Source organism: Trypanosoma conorhini (genome assembly GCF_003719485.1).
Source record: "Trypanosoma conorhini strain 025E chromosome Unknown Tco_14.4_contig_00200, whole genome shotgun sequence".
NCBI classification, from domain to species: Eukaryota; Euglenozoa; class Kinetoplastea; order Trypanosomatida; family Trypanosomatidae; genus Trypanosoma; species Trypanosoma conorhini.
Window position 1 is genome coordinate 14,351 of NW_021704287.1, and position 14,334 is coordinate 28,684.

At 53.3% G+C, this 14,334-nt stretch overlaps 3 protein-coding genes and 1 pseudogene across 3 annotated transcripts, besides 6 other annotated features; all 4 read right to left on the minus strand.

Annotated features, from left to right (window-relative positions):
- Positions 1–7: 7 nt before the first annotated feature.
- On the minus strand, positions 8–9,079 carry Tco025E_04084 (putative neurobeachin/beige protein; the record flags this gene model as incomplete). Its single annotated transcript, XM_029370997.1, has 1 exon — positions 8–9,079. The coding sequence occupies one exon, from the start codon at positions 9,077–9,079 to the stop codon at positions 8–10; it is 9,072 nt and encodes a 3,023-aa protein (XP_029228898.1).
- An 11-nt stretch (positions 9,080–9,090) lies between these two features.
- Positions 9,091–9,131: a sequence feature (GA-rich).
- Positions 9,132–9,269: 138 nt separating this feature from the next.
- Positions 9,270–9,298: a microsatellite.
- A 47-nt stretch (positions 9,299–9,345) lies between these two features.
- Positions 9,346–9,363: a microsatellite.
- A 31-nt stretch (positions 9,364–9,394) lies between these two features.
- On the minus strand, positions 9,395–12,265 carry Tco025E_04085 (uncharacterized protein; the record flags this gene model as incomplete). Its single annotated transcript, XM_029370998.1, has 1 exon — positions 9,395–12,265. One exon carries the CDS (start codon positions 12,263–12,265, stop codon positions 9,395–9,397), a length of 2,871 nt encoding a protein of 956 aa, XP_029228899.1.
- Positions 12,266–12,356: 91 nt separating this feature from the next.
- Positions 12,357–12,400: a sequence feature (A-rich).
- A 57-nt stretch (positions 12,401–12,457) lies between these two features.
- Positions 12,458–13,771, minus strand: Tco025E_04086 (putative origin recognition complex subunit 1, putative,cell division cycle 6; the record flags this gene model as incomplete). The annotated part of the gene is made up of 1 exon (XM_029370999.1): positions 12,458–13,771. The coding sequence occupies one exon, from the start codon at positions 13,769–13,771 to the stop codon at positions 12,458–12,460; it is 1,314 nt and encodes a 437-aa protein (XP_029228900.1).
- Positions 13,772–13,859: 88 nt separating this feature from the next.
- Positions 13,860–13,888: a sequence feature (A-rich).
- Positions 13,889–14,080: 192 nt separating this feature from the next.
- Positions 14,081–14,121: a microsatellite.
- Positions 14,122–14,158: 37 nt separating this feature from the next.
- On the minus strand, positions 14,159–14,334 carry Tco025E_04087 (hypothetical protein; annotated as a pseudogene).

A 14,334-nucleotide genomic window follows, 5' to 3' on the forward strand; every position in this document is an offset into this window, starting at 1 on the left:
GACTGGCTCAGAGGCTTACTTTCCACGTGACGAGGGTTGACCTCCGGTCGCACGCGGCCAAAATCGTGCCGTTAGGGCTAAGCGCCAGGGAGGTTATGGTGTCCTCTAGGCCGGGATGGCTGAGGTTACTCCGCCACAGCAGGTCCCTCTCTCGCAAAACCCGCACAAGCGTCCCTTGTGCGACGAAGACGAGCCCACCAACGGTGAGAAGGGCGGTCGCGGGTTCTTCGCCGAGGCCATACGCAGCTGCAAGAGAACCATTGAGCGTATAAAGTCTAACGGCATGCGCACCCGTCGGGGAGCGACCGGCCAAAACAATGTCCCCTTCCTTTGCATTGACGGCAATGAGGTCATAGTGCCAGAGAGTGTCAGCGCCAGCCCTTTGCTGCCACGCATTCCCAGGGAAGAGCGACTCTGGATACTTTGCCGCCAGACACGGAGAGGGAATAGCACGGAGAAGCACAAGGCGCGTTGTGTCCCACACCGCCGCCCTATGATCCTCCGCCGTAGAAACTAAAATCCCCCACTCAGCGGAGACGCAAAGCGCAGTCACGGGTGCAGTATGCCCATATAAGACACACACGCGCCGTCGAACGGCCCCTCGATTTCGCACCGTTCTCATCTCCTTGTATGGCGCTCTTTCTGAGGCATGCGTCGTGCCTTGGCGTTCCCCCGATTCCTCCTGCAGCGTTGGTTCTACTTCGGTCCATTCCTCGTAGGTAATCCCCAGCGCATGGATGGCACCCGACGCCATTCCGACGTAAACATTCGGCGGGTCAACCGTGTAAGCGGTGATCATTCCGTTGCCTACGTGCAGCGAACACACTTCGCGCGACAAATCTTTTCCATCCAAAATCACAATGCAATTCCCTCGGATACAGAGACAATCTTTCAGCTGATCATGCACCACCGTGAACGGCAAACAATGCCTTGGTAGCGCTATCGGCCGGGACTGCGTCAGAGGGAGCTTCCATTCGCTCGCCTCTTCTGCGCCTCGGGCTGCGGTGACAGGTTTTGTGCGGGGAAACACAACGACGGTTCCCTCCACCTTGGCAGCGTTTAATATTGGCACTAGACCGTCAGGGTGAAGCACAACGCAGGCCCGCGAGCTGGAGGCCTCGTAGCGCAGTGTCGGGCAAGGGCTTTGTAGGAGTGGGGGCTCTGTTGATTTCCCGCGCGGCTTGTGCTGCTGGGTAAACAGCTGCAAAGGCACTTGGCCGTAGCAGTCGATTTGGGTTTCGTGACTGGACAAAAGAACCGGATCCTTAATGGTGGAAAGGTCAATCGATCCCTCGTAGGTCAGTGGGTGAAACACATTCACCGCCGCCACCGCCTCCTTGCCGCGTTGCTTGTAGCCAAACACGAGGTCAATCCAGAAGTGCAGGTTTTCGGAGGTGTGGCGGCCTTCGAGTGCCTGCCGCAGCTTTTGTGTCAACTCCCGCGGGGTCGAGGCCCACGGAGGCAGCTGCACGTCATCCACGACTCTTCCGTCCTGTCTCACCCCAAAAGGAATTCGGTTTGAATTCACGAACATCTCCGGCAAACAGTACAGCTCTGGCAAGAGCTCCTTCACGTCCTTGCCGGTGGAGATGAAGTAGGCGGCGGCCATGGAGTCAAACACGCGACCCGCGTCGTCCAGGCTGGAGTTCATGTCCACGAAATAGTCGGAAAAGGGTTGCACACGAACCAAAAAGTGAAGTGCCCCTCCAACAGGGGAGTAGTGCGAGCCGTGGTGGTGGGGGACCAAGTCGATTGACGCACTGCATTCCCCTTTGGGCAGCGCTGCCATCTCGCGGTACCGTTGCACGGCCCGCAACTCGCGGTCGGCGGTCTGCGCCCCCATCGGCTTGTCGAGCCGGCGATAGACGGCGGGCGATGACAAATCCAGCGTGTCGGAGACAAAGTCAGCCACGACGTGGGGAAACACGGGGTACTGCCGCAAGTCCCCGTAGGAGCGACCCGCCGCAAAGTTCAGGTACATCAGGTAGTGGAAGTTGGAGATGCGGCCCTCGCACCACCAGTTACGCCACAGCTTTAGGTTGCTTTCCGTCAGCGTCAGCGTCCTGTCAAGGTGCGGACGGGCGCATTCGGTGATATGCTCAAGCACGGACTTTCTCACCGCCTCCGAGTCAAACGCCAGAAACACGGTTTCTCCAGTGGAGAGAAGCAGCTCCAACGCGCAGGGCTGCAGTAAGTTTCGACGCGGCCATACAGCACGTATGGAGGCGACGCTCACAACGCGACGAAAGCAAGGCACTTCATGTCTGTACTTGAAGCTTGCGGGCAGTGGCGTTGCGAATTCGTGCGTCCTCACAAAGGTGGATGGACCAGACGCATCTGGAGGAAACGACGGATTCGTGGCCGCTTTTCCCAACTGCGCTAAATCACTCTCAAAACATTCCACAACGTACGATACATGCTTCGACGCGACGTAGAGCATGATAGGGACACGATGCATTGGAAGCACCAGCTTGCACTTGACAGCCAGGGGATCCGGCCCAAGAGCGTCCATGGGTAGCAGCTGTGGAACGGCAGTCGCGGAGTAGCATTCCAAGAGCCTGACATCATCCATGGAAGCCATGCCATCGCGGTAGACAGGGCGAATAAGTTGATCTGCGCCCTCCGTCCTCGAGATGCGCACATCGTGAATGAAGCGACGAAGACGCATGCGCTGCCACTCAGGGCCCAGAAAGCGATCCAGCTCCCAGCGGTTCAGCGGTACCGGGGTGTGCGAGTAGAGGCTGACACAATGCCCCCACCACGGCAGTAGAGAAAAACGGTAGGCGGCATGGGCAGCTAGAATCGCACTACCATCCTCCTCCACAGACTTCCTGTACAGCTCCGCCTCCTGCCAAATGGAGGCCTGAACTTGATGCATCTCCGCAGCGGCCTGGTCGTGGAACTGCGGCGTCTGTTGGGAATCCATAGACGGCAACAAAAATCTGCGCTGTCGGCTGCGGTGCTTCAAAGCGACGACTGCGGTGGAGCGGGTGGCCGTGACGTACTTCTCCATGGCAGCCACCCCGCTACGTGACAGCTCAATCCCCCACAGGGAGTCCCCCAACGTCGCCGCATCCTCGGCAAGCAAGTCCTGTTCCTCGGTTGTTAGGGTCGCCTCCAGCTCCGCCGTGGACGACGGGGAAACGCCTCGCCTAACAAGAGACCAGATAGTGGCGTTGTAGCGTATAAGACGACAGATCGAGAGCGACATGTAAAACCGACCCAAATTACTCCGCAGCGGGGCATGGAGAAAGCTAAATGCAGCCCGCAAAACAATGAGCCAGGGCGCGCACTCCTTCAAAGCCTCTCCAGGCGCCTTTTTTATCAGTTCCATTAATACTGTGTTGGGTGACAGCCACAAATGCCTCCAGTCGGCCGCATCCGGCGGTTCTGCCAGTGGCTTACGCCTTCCCCATGGGAAGTGATGGACATCGTACTCCGCAAGCCCACTGTGGGCAAGGTGTAAAAGCAGCAGCTCCTTCACCACATCATCATCGGTTTTCTCAGCGTCGTATAGCGCAGTGGCGATCACCCTCCACTGTAGGAGCAGTAACTCTTCACTAATCTTCCCCGCGCGCTTTCGCGTCAACCACTTCATATCACCCGCCTGTAGCCCAAAGAACAACGTTTGGGCAGCCTCCAGCAGAAGCAGGGTGAGGCGCAATCCAATCTGATGCGTCTTCAGCACAAGTGTCTTGCCGAGGCGAAGCGAGTAGGTATGCACCAGTGTCGTTTGGTCTATTTCCTTGGCATCTGCTATGGTAGCCGCGCCGCACCCCTGACCATCGCTCTCATACCGGCTCAGGAGCAGCACAATAGCCACCTGGATGCGAAGAAAAGAAAAATAATCATTCAGGAACGAGGCCGGGCAGCCATTTTTCGCGAGGGCGGCGAACATGTGGAAGCACGGCGCACTAAAACGCGTCAACCACATACCCGCCCTATTGACATCCACGTCCGTCACACACACCCGCTCGTAGTCGTCTTCGCGTAGAAGGGTCTGGAAAATGGCCCACAGTGCGTCACCCAGCAGCTGTCCACAAATAGTATCTGCCGCGCCCCATGCGTGTTTAATCATTTGCACAGCGGTGGCTGTGAGGAGCTCAACGAAGTCCCCCGCCACCGTGGACCCTTCCATTGCCAGGGTGTGGAAGGTGCCGATCAAGTGGCTCGGCAGCGGCTCCATCAGATACTCCCCGGTCCCAGCACCGTAGAGAAGGTCGTGTGAGGACAACTCTTTCGTTTCCATGACGTCACGCAGGAGTTGCATAACCTCCACCTGAAAGACGACTGGCATTTGCAGAAAAAGTGCGAACAGAAAAAAAATGAGCGCTCGGGCCCGAACTGCCTCGCCTAGTCGTGCGCTGCGCCGCACCACGGCCGCAATGGTGTCAAGCTCCTGCTTGGAGAGGCAAGGGGAATTTGGGAACAACGCCCGGCGAGCCAAGTACACATCCACCGCGGCAGCAACCTGCGCTCTCGAGAGCAGCAGGTAGGAGAAGAGGGGGATGGCACGGCACCGCACCCGCGCCTCCGAGCACTTCAGGAGAGCCACGACGCCAGTGGCGAGGTCTGCATCCGGCAAACCCGCAGTCTCACCCACCTCCATGACACTGTGGACGGCACCCAGCAGTCCCAGCGCCCACTCCACCGAAAGCCGGGGAGGCGGCTCCTCAGCCACCACCAGGCAAATAACGGCCTGCATAACTTGTCGCAGGTGGGACGCTGTCCGACACAACGTGCTCACAAAGGGCATTGCGTACGCGATGATAGACGTATCCCAACTGCCGTTTGTTTGCCCCGCAAAATGCATGAGCAGATGCAGGAGAAACTTCTCCAAGGCGTAACAATCTCCCACGCCACGCTCGGAATTGCCGCCGTACTGAAGAATTTGACTGTTAAACTGGCCATACTGAGGATCCATCATGTACTGTTGCAATTTGCGTAGCACCACACGAAACGCACCCACGTCTTGAGACCATAATGTGAAGTCAAGCATAAGCGACAAAAGGTCGGTCCGCACAAGTATCCGATTTCCAACAGCGTCACACAATGAAGCCGCAATCGTCTCCGATATCGCGATACGCGCGTGCAGCATGGCTCTTAGTAAAATAACAAGACATCGGCCGCCGTGCGACGGTGCTGGACACAAGAGACTTTCCGGAGAGTGTCGGAGCACGACGGCGCATGCGCACTTCCAGACCTCTGCAAACGCCGTTGAATGTGGCGCCTGCAACGAGGCCAGCCAGGCAAAAAATGGAAGTCCGCCAACGGCGTCCAGCGCGGAATACACCGGCGTCACGGAATGAAACCGTGGACCATTGGCTTCCACCCACATGCTTCCGAAGCGGCGGGCCGTGTCCTCGTGTGTGGAGAGCCTAAGGGGCACCCGCGTCACGGAGCCAATCCTTGTCAGGCGGTCAGCCGCCGTATTCCACGGCGTTACATCGGCATCTTGACATTCAGCGACGTCAGCGGCAGCTCCGCGACGCTCCATATGCGTCGCCAGACAGAGCTCACCACCAAACACGCCAACAACGACAGGCAAGTGTTCCTTGCTGCAGTAGCCAGCAAACGGAAAGGAAGCGCTGGAAATGCGAGGCTGGTCCTTCGTGGTCGGTGTTCCACCTTGCCGCCACATAGCTGCGAGCAGCACCATTTCCTCCGTAAGCATCCCTACCTCCTGCTCTGCCATGTTCGCCAGGGTCGGGTACAGGCCAACGACAAAGCTCCTGTCCACGAAGGAAAGTGAAAAGAGGTTGTCACTACCCATTGCAAAGAGGGATACCAATTCCAATTTGGAGAGGGGGCCCGCAAACATGCCTAGTGAGCCAAGGAGCAATTGCTGCGGGCAAACAGCAGGCGGTGCGTAAGCCGCAGCCAAGGAGACGGCATTCACTTCCCAGGGCCAAGGATTCACCCTACCCAGTACGCCAAGTGACATCTCAACCCCGACCCCAACCTCCGTTGAAGATGAACCCCCACATTGAGCCACAGCATGCAAAGAAATCCGGACCTCCAGACGTAGTTTTGCGCGAATTGCAGTGGATGCCCGATGCCCTGCAACAATGGACATGGACACCATGCACCACCTCTCTCTTGGCACCGCGATGCCGGGGACAGGCACAGTACTTGAACGCTGCTCCCGATAGCCCGGCAGCAACAATCTTAGGCTCAATTCACCCCCTTTGGAGAGAAGCAACAGCACGGCAATTTTGTTTTGATCCAAGAAGAAGGACAACAAAACGAACTCAGCTGTTCCTACAGGCGGAGAGGCAGTTTGCTCCACGAGGAGCCAAAGTACGGCCGAGATACACCCTTCAGGCTTTGGGACGGTCAGTGGCATCGGGATGTCGATGCCACCGTGGAGTCCCAAACCCCGCTTGAGTCGCTGCACCGCAGTCGGCTGGAACCTTGTTACGGCTGGAAAGCCAACAGATATTCCTACAAAAGACATGGGCTGAGAACTTGGCATGGACTGCCGCAGCATGACCCGCCACGTCGTGAACACGGTTGCGGTGGCCTTGTTTGCGTACTCCACGGAATCCGCGGTGCGTTGGCGCAAACACATTTGCAGCAAAAAGAGCATCGCAGTATGGCTAAAGCCACACACACCAACCTGCGCCGTCACGGTGGCAAGGTGTTGAATACAGCTTTCCTTGTACCCCTCATCCGCGGCAACTGCCACCGCCCAGACCTCCGACAGGAGTGTTGCCACGCCTCGCTCCACCAGAGCGTAGATGTTCTCCAGACTGTTGCAAAAAACGTCAAGAAGAAGTTGGGTTGCTGACACCCCGAGCAACGCCCGCGCCGCCGTCTGCGACTGTCGCTGAAGCACCGCAAAGAAACTTTGCAGGTACTCGGGATGCACAATGCGCTGTCGGCCACACGCAAAACAGTCGTCGCCGTATGAAGAATAAAGCACCCAGCCAGCCGTTAAACTCTGGCGGGTCACCGGCACGACATCCGAGGGCGCCTCCTTCGCGGCCTGGAGTTCACCCAACAGGACAAGCGAACTCAGGGAGCACATGCCCAAAAAGGCCCGAGCAATTATAGAGGTGTACAATCGGCACTGAAGAAAGGGGCCTGCTGCAGTAATTGCTCCAAGCTGACGAGAAAGTCCCCGTCTTGACTCTGCTGGGGCATTTACATGCAGGAGACTTAGGAGATGCAGCGCAAGTAATAGAAAGTCGCACATAAGCAGATACCGCCGCGGCGACCGATCTACTCCGCACGCATCCCGCCGGTGACGGTGATAGGCCATCATTTCATCGTACAAGACACAAAAATCAAACGTCATCAACTCTGAAGAAAAACTAGCGCCCATACTCACACAAAGGCGATGAAGGCAAACTAACACACAGTTCACCTCCGTCGCAGGGTAGACACGGTCAATTGAACTTCGCTGCACTGACCTGATACACGTCTGCAACGCCCAACAACTGGTTATGATAGATCCACTGGACTGAAAATTTGTCTGCGCAAGCAGCTGTAGCAGTAATGTTCGAATCTGCAAAGCACCCTCTTCCGACTCCAGCATCACCAACGACAACAGATCCGCACACTCCAGAAGAAGCCTCGGTCCATTCCGTACCTCAGTGCGCATTAAGTCAACGATGGTGCCAGCCATTCGTAAAAAGGCGCCTTGCAGGGCAGGCACCCTTGTACAAATCTCCTTTACCAACCTTATCACCAGGTGAATTTCACACGGGCTAGATGTATTCTGAACTCGTTTGTTCAGCTCCTCAAACAGCTTTGCGGCGACAAGCTGGGTGAAGAAGAAGATTTCATTCACGAGACCACCCAATAGGATAAGGGTTTGAATCGTACAACGTAAAATTATTGTCGTGGAAATCGAAGCAAGCTCCACCACCAGGGCGCAAAGTTGTGGAGCTCCACCTTTTTGTTTGGCATAAGCCGCCGGAGAGGCACATACCGTGAGACACAGCCGCACTACGGTCGCTATCACGCCTCCCACCTCCGCCTCCTCAGGCTCGGATAAGCATTGCATGTACTGCCTCACCACATCCACCAGCTCCTCGCTGACAAGCCCGGCAGCCACGATGTCAGCGTTGCCCAGGCGAATTGTGCAGATGAGGAGCGAGACAAGGTGGCGAAAGAGCACGGGCCGGTGCCTCTTGGCCAGAAGCGCAGCCCGCACCATGACACGAAGTCCAAACATGCCAACGGTAGATCTATAAACGGAGGGGTCCGGCTCCGCTTCGTCCATCTCCCAATGAAAGGATCTGAGATACAGGTAAAGCGAGTGGCAGGGCGACCGGCCACTATCAGGCAACGAAATAAGCAGACAGAGAATATCAAACAGAAAGGTGCTCGGTTCACAGAGGGGGGAGTTTGGGTCCTCGTCCATGCCGCACCAGCGCGTGATCGTCGAGAGACACATCGCAGGTCCGCCATAAAGAGCAAAATCCTCCACCCACCGTTTGGTCAGCTCAGCCGTGCCTAAGAGGATCTGAAGTATACCTCGAAGCGCCAGCAGAGCAACCTCGTGTCGGTTGGATGGGCTTTGGGCAAGCGCATCAAGCAGCAACTGCATCGGGGATAGCTTAATGCGAGCCAGTAGAGCGCAATTTCTTGCGTCCGACAAGAGCAGCACGATGGTTCTCACGTACGAATTTATGCAACGGCGATGCCGCGTCAAGCCGCCATCGAGCAAAGGAATTCGCACCAGCAGCGGAAAAATGGCAAACAGCCCAGCGTCAGAAGTTCCGTCCAGAGTCAACTGCCGCATACACGCGTGAGGATTGGCCTCTGCGGCAAGCTCCACCACGCGCACATAATCCGCAAGACTGCTTCCCTCAGACGCGAGAGAACTTAGTCGCGACCGCGACCCCAACGCCTCCAGTACAACATTGAGAAGCCGCGTTCGTCTAAAGGCGTCCCAAGCAGCTACGTGGTGCAGAGGGCCAGCTAGCAACTCCCGCAGCAACCGCACCGTCTGCCGCTCCAACTCATGGTCAAGGGGATTGAATCGAAGCCGTGCAGAGTAGACGCAAAAACTACCCAGGGCACTTCCCCTTGTCAGGCAACTAGTGTCCTCCTCACAGTTACTGTCCATCCTACCGCCTTAAGAACAAAAAAGGAACAAACAAGAAAGAAAGAAAGAAAGAGGGGAAAAGTGGCAACTAATAATAAACACACCAGTGGCAACTACTCCCCACCTCAAACAGGTTCTAGTCGCTCCAGAACGCTCAGCATCCCACCCGCCTCAGATGACAGGAGCGAGTACAATATGACCAGAGGTTTTTTTGTTGTTGTTGTTGTTGTTGTTGTTGTTCGTGGATTGTGGTGAGCCTGTGGTGAAGGCAGTGTGCAAGAAACAACCACACACACACACACACAACGACAAAAAAAAAAGACAATAAGTCGTTGTTTATTGCTTTTTACTCATTTTTGCCAAATCTGCTTCCAATTTCTGTAATTCGACGGTACGCTTGTTCTGTGCGAGACAACGCACCACCTTGTCGACGACCGCATCCTTAATGGCGTGGCTTCCATGCTCTTTCCGCAGTGCCTGAAAAAGAGCCAAGGTCGAGCTCCAACTGTGACTATGCACGGCGTTAATTCCAAGAACGTAGAGGATAGGCGGCAACTTTTTGGACCCTCCCCGCGCAACTTTAACGAGCTCCATCGCCTCCTCCCACATGCCAATTTTCCCATACAGGGAAAGCATGATGGAGTAGGTGTTGGTGTCCCGCAAGGATGGATCCGTTTGGTTGTAGAACTCTATGGCCTCCTGTGGTCGTTCAGACCTCATCAGACTACTCAGCACCGCATTGTTCGTGGTCGTGTTGATTGTGACACCTTTCTTTTGCATGCAACCGTAGATGGACTGGACAACCTCCACATTCTCCACCGCAGCGCTAAGGGCACAGTTGTGGAGCAGGGTTAACGTATCGGCGTCAGTTGATTTTGCAAATTCTGGTGAGATGGAGTTGATCAAAGCAAGTGCCTTGACCCAGTCTCGGTCCTTGGCACATTGAAGCATAACCTCAGAGGAGATTTCAACGCCTGATGTTACTGCGCCTGTCGCTGCCGCGGATGCTGGTTTTGCTGTAGCATCAGTGCCTGACCCTGATGTCTTTTCACGTAGTTGCAAACTGCTCACTCTTTGTTCAGAGAGGGGAGGTCGTCCTTCCGCCTGAAGGGCCTCGTTCAGAAAGGCAACCGCGTGCGGAAGCGCCGCCGCCAAGGGCACGCGGTCCTTATAGAAGTCGGCCAATTCCACAATTTCCTTCTGCATGTTGTTTTCATGCAGCAAAGGCAGAAGTTTTCGGAGTGTAAATCTGGCCTTGAAAATGGGCGCCTTTTTCACAATGGAGACGGTGCATCGTAATGTCTCCATCGTTTTGGAGGCCCTTGCCATGGCGACGGCAACCGACAGGTGAGCTGGGCGAATGCCAGTCATCTTCTCCTGTCGATCAATTTCCCGGAACAACAACTGCGGGTGTTCCGGGTCAAACGTCTTCCAACAGAGAACGGCAAGGATCGCCGGATCTTCCGCGTTAAGCCCGCGCTTGCCAATCTCATCCAGCACATCTTTTACATGCTCCGGCTGCGTGATTCGAAGCAACTCCGCGTAAATCTCCTCATCAACGTCGGTGGAGGCAATGAGCTGTAAAATCATGTGTCTTCTGCGAGCTCCCTTCTCCATCTTCGCCAGTTGTAATTTGTGCACCTTCCCAAATCGTTCAGAGGCGGCAAGGGTTTTGGAGACAAATTCCGTCACACTCTTAGCTGCCTCCTGGTCCAAGGCGTGAGACGCAAGCAAAAGCCTTAACTCAAGAAGACCGGACTTATCAAGAAAGCGTTTCTGCGAAGTGCCGACGAGCTCAATAGCCTCCTGCCACGATCCAGCTGCAACCAGCATTGCAACGGCCTTGGACACTGTGGGCATGTCTAAGGTGTCTTTCACACTGGGTGGAGCAGAATGATACAGCTGCAGAAATGCCTCGCCAATTCCATGCCGTAACTCAAACTTGATAACATCTTCATGCAGCCTTCGTTGCTTTAACTCCTTCAAGAGAGATGATTTCACGGCCTCCCTCTGATCCAGTGGGACATACTTGAGTCGACTTTCCATGATGCGGACGGCCCGTTTTGAGCTAGAGTTAGAAACACTTGGCATAGAGACCAGTTCCCTAAAAGATTTCAAGCATGCCTCCCATTGATTGGAAAAATACATTTTTTCAATCATACCCGCCGCTGCCTCAGCGTCGCCCAGTGCAGCTTTTGCTGTTGTGGATGCTGCCACTACTGTCGTTCTATGCCTAACCCATTCATCCCCCAGCGTCTTATGCTCCTCTTCCCGTTGCAAGGCCAATCGCTCTTTTTCCGCGTTCTCCTGAGACTGCCGCAATTGCTCGATTTCCCGCTCACGTTGCAGTTCCCATGCATCCACCGAAATGGTCCCACTTTTTACAGGTTCAAACTGCTGAACCTTTGAACCTGCATCCGCTGCAGAAATTGGCACCGTTATTTTGAGTTTAACAGCCCTTTCAGGTACAACCACCAACTTTTCAAGCAATGTGGACACATCATTCTCGGCCAAAAGGGATGGTTTCTGACCTGGCGCAGTCATGGTTTCAAACAGAGGCTTTTCCTCGACAATGGTTGCCTTTGGTGCGTTGATGCTAATGCTTATGTCTTTTACCTCCTCCTGCTCCCGCTTTGTCTCCGTCTTCTCCGGCAGTTTAGCAGTCACTGGCGCGACAGTTGGCTCAGGCTCCGAAACCTCGGTCTTTGTCCGCTCCGTAACAAAATCCAAAGTGGGTACTGCACGCGCACTTAGTAAGGATTCAGCGTGAGAGGCCTGTGCATGCGTCACCGGCTCCTTGGATCTAGCTGGTTGCACACCCTGAGGTCTCCCTTCCTTGATAGCGAAGTCCAAGGAGGGCACCGCCTTGGTGTGCGACTTTACCACGATAGAGGGATCTTTTTTCTTTGAAGGCATATTTGGAATGTCGATTAAAGGAACTCGCTTTGCAATGCTGTTGGGGTTCCGGACAACATTCGTTTTTGGAGTTCGTTGAGTGGCTAAAAATTCCGCGACCTTATACGATACACTTCCCAAGGACCCACCCTTCTTTCGGCTATGGGACTGAATTTTTTTTAACTGCTGGGCATAACGCCTACTCGTCTCGCCTAGTGGTTCCACGGCGCCCACTTTTCTTGCTGAGTCAAATAAAATTTTGGCTACAGTTGCAAAATTGGAGCCTCCAGCGCCGCCGTGAGGGGAAGCCATTATTATTCCTTGACTTTGAGGGAAAAGCAAAGACAAGGCATAGAAGCAAAGTAGTAAATAAATAACTAACAAACAAACGCCTACGGGGAGTAAAAAAAAAAAATGCCAAATAAGCAAGAAAAATAAAAATAAAAACTCACATCTCCACAACTCAGCGTCCCTTTGACCTGCATAACAATGTATAAATGCATATTAAGTCTTGAACAGTGGCATTATCCCTTCACCAAAGACGTCATGTAATTTACACGCATCCACTACTGTAGGAAAGGGCTGCAGCATAGAAACATATGCAGTTTCGGTGGCCTCAAGAAGATGCTGCGCCGTCTTCACAGGGATACGTTCTTCCCCTAACGACACATCAATCAAAGCAACTTCACGCAGCATTTCGACAATGTCCAGATAAGCTCCATAGGTTAAATCCATAGAGTGAGGTTCACCAAGTGAAGCGGTACAGGTTTGTTGAGCCCTTTTGGTTGCTAAAAACAAATTGTCCAAAGACAAACGAGTATCACTTGGGTTTGCTCGAAACACTTTCGTCGTCTCGTGAGCTATAACAGCCACACTAATAAAGAGAATTGGTAACCTAATGGTTTGAATAAATTCCACAAAACGGTCATGAAATATTTGTCGAACAACAGCATGAACATCTTTAACAGACAACAGACCATCTTGCGTATCTGGGACACTATAACCCTCTTCCAATTTCATCATTAAGCTGCAAACGGCGGACGACGCAGATTGTAGAAGACGTCTCACATCTCCATAATGGGAGGCTGTCTGGTTACACAAATAGTTGATGGCTTTCTCGGCGAAGAGCGTTGGCTTAATCTTACCAACTCTTCGTAAAAGAATTTCCTTTAGTTCGGGGAAGCTATAAGGTTCAAAAACCAATCTTCTAGTGATATCCAGCCGACTTCTTGTTTTGGCATCTGCTGCTAATTCCATACTGTTAGAAATTGTAATAAGTTTACAAGACGCATAAGGGAAACTCAACCAGTCTACAATTCTGAAAAAGGCCTTGTGATGTCGCTTTAAAACCTTATCCACCTCATCAATAACAATAACGCACAAAGGCGTTGAGACGTCACCCCAACCTTGTCTAAAACGCTTTTCTATCAATGCAGCACATTGCTCAGGTGAACAGTTCTCTGTGTGTCCAAGACGAGCCTTGCTTAGATGACAATTCAATGTCCAGTATATATCGGTGTTTTTCTGAATCACATAACCGTTAAGAAATACTGCAGTCGGTTTCTTTTCAGAGGAGCAGGATTGCGCAAGAAGGGCAAGCGCATGATTTACAGAAGCAGTTTTCCCTGTCCCAGGCATGCCAAAAATCTGCATCACAGGATGAACATTGTCATTTAGGAAGTCCAAGATGGCACTGACATGCGCATCCCGACAAGTAAGCTCCTTCGCTGCCGCAGCACTGGATACACTCAATGCAGTAACACCTGCACGAAGAGCTGCAATGGTCTTCCGGTTTCCATCGGCCCTTTTACGCTTCATCAAGTATTTGCCCCAATTCGGAATGTACCAAAAATTCACATATATCAGGGAGGGGGTAAAAAAAAAACCTGTCACTGTGTAAAACGTTAAACAAAAAAAAGGAAAAAAACAACAAAAGGAGAGGATATGTCCACTGCTCCGTTATGTACAGAGAAGACGTAATAAGTTAGCATCATCAGAGGCAACAACAACAAAAGAGGAAGAAAAAAACATCAAAGACATGGAAGATAGACTAAAATGACCCACTAACTCCTATACGGCCCAGAACAATAATGTGTTTTGACAAAAGGCAGAATGGCAGCAAGAAGAAATAATAATAGTAGTAATAATAACAATAATAATAACAGTAAGGGGAAACCACATCTAATTCAAACTTCACTGACGCTCAAAAGAAATTTGCTAGTCCTAAAGTATGCCATAATGATCGATTCTTGAGTTGCTTGTTTGCCGTCACCAGACGGATCTTCCCATTGTCGACAAAGTAAATCTCACGCCAGGTAGGGAGAATTCCTAGCCCCTTAAATCCACTGTTGCCGTACTCGAACATCCCACGACTCCCACTT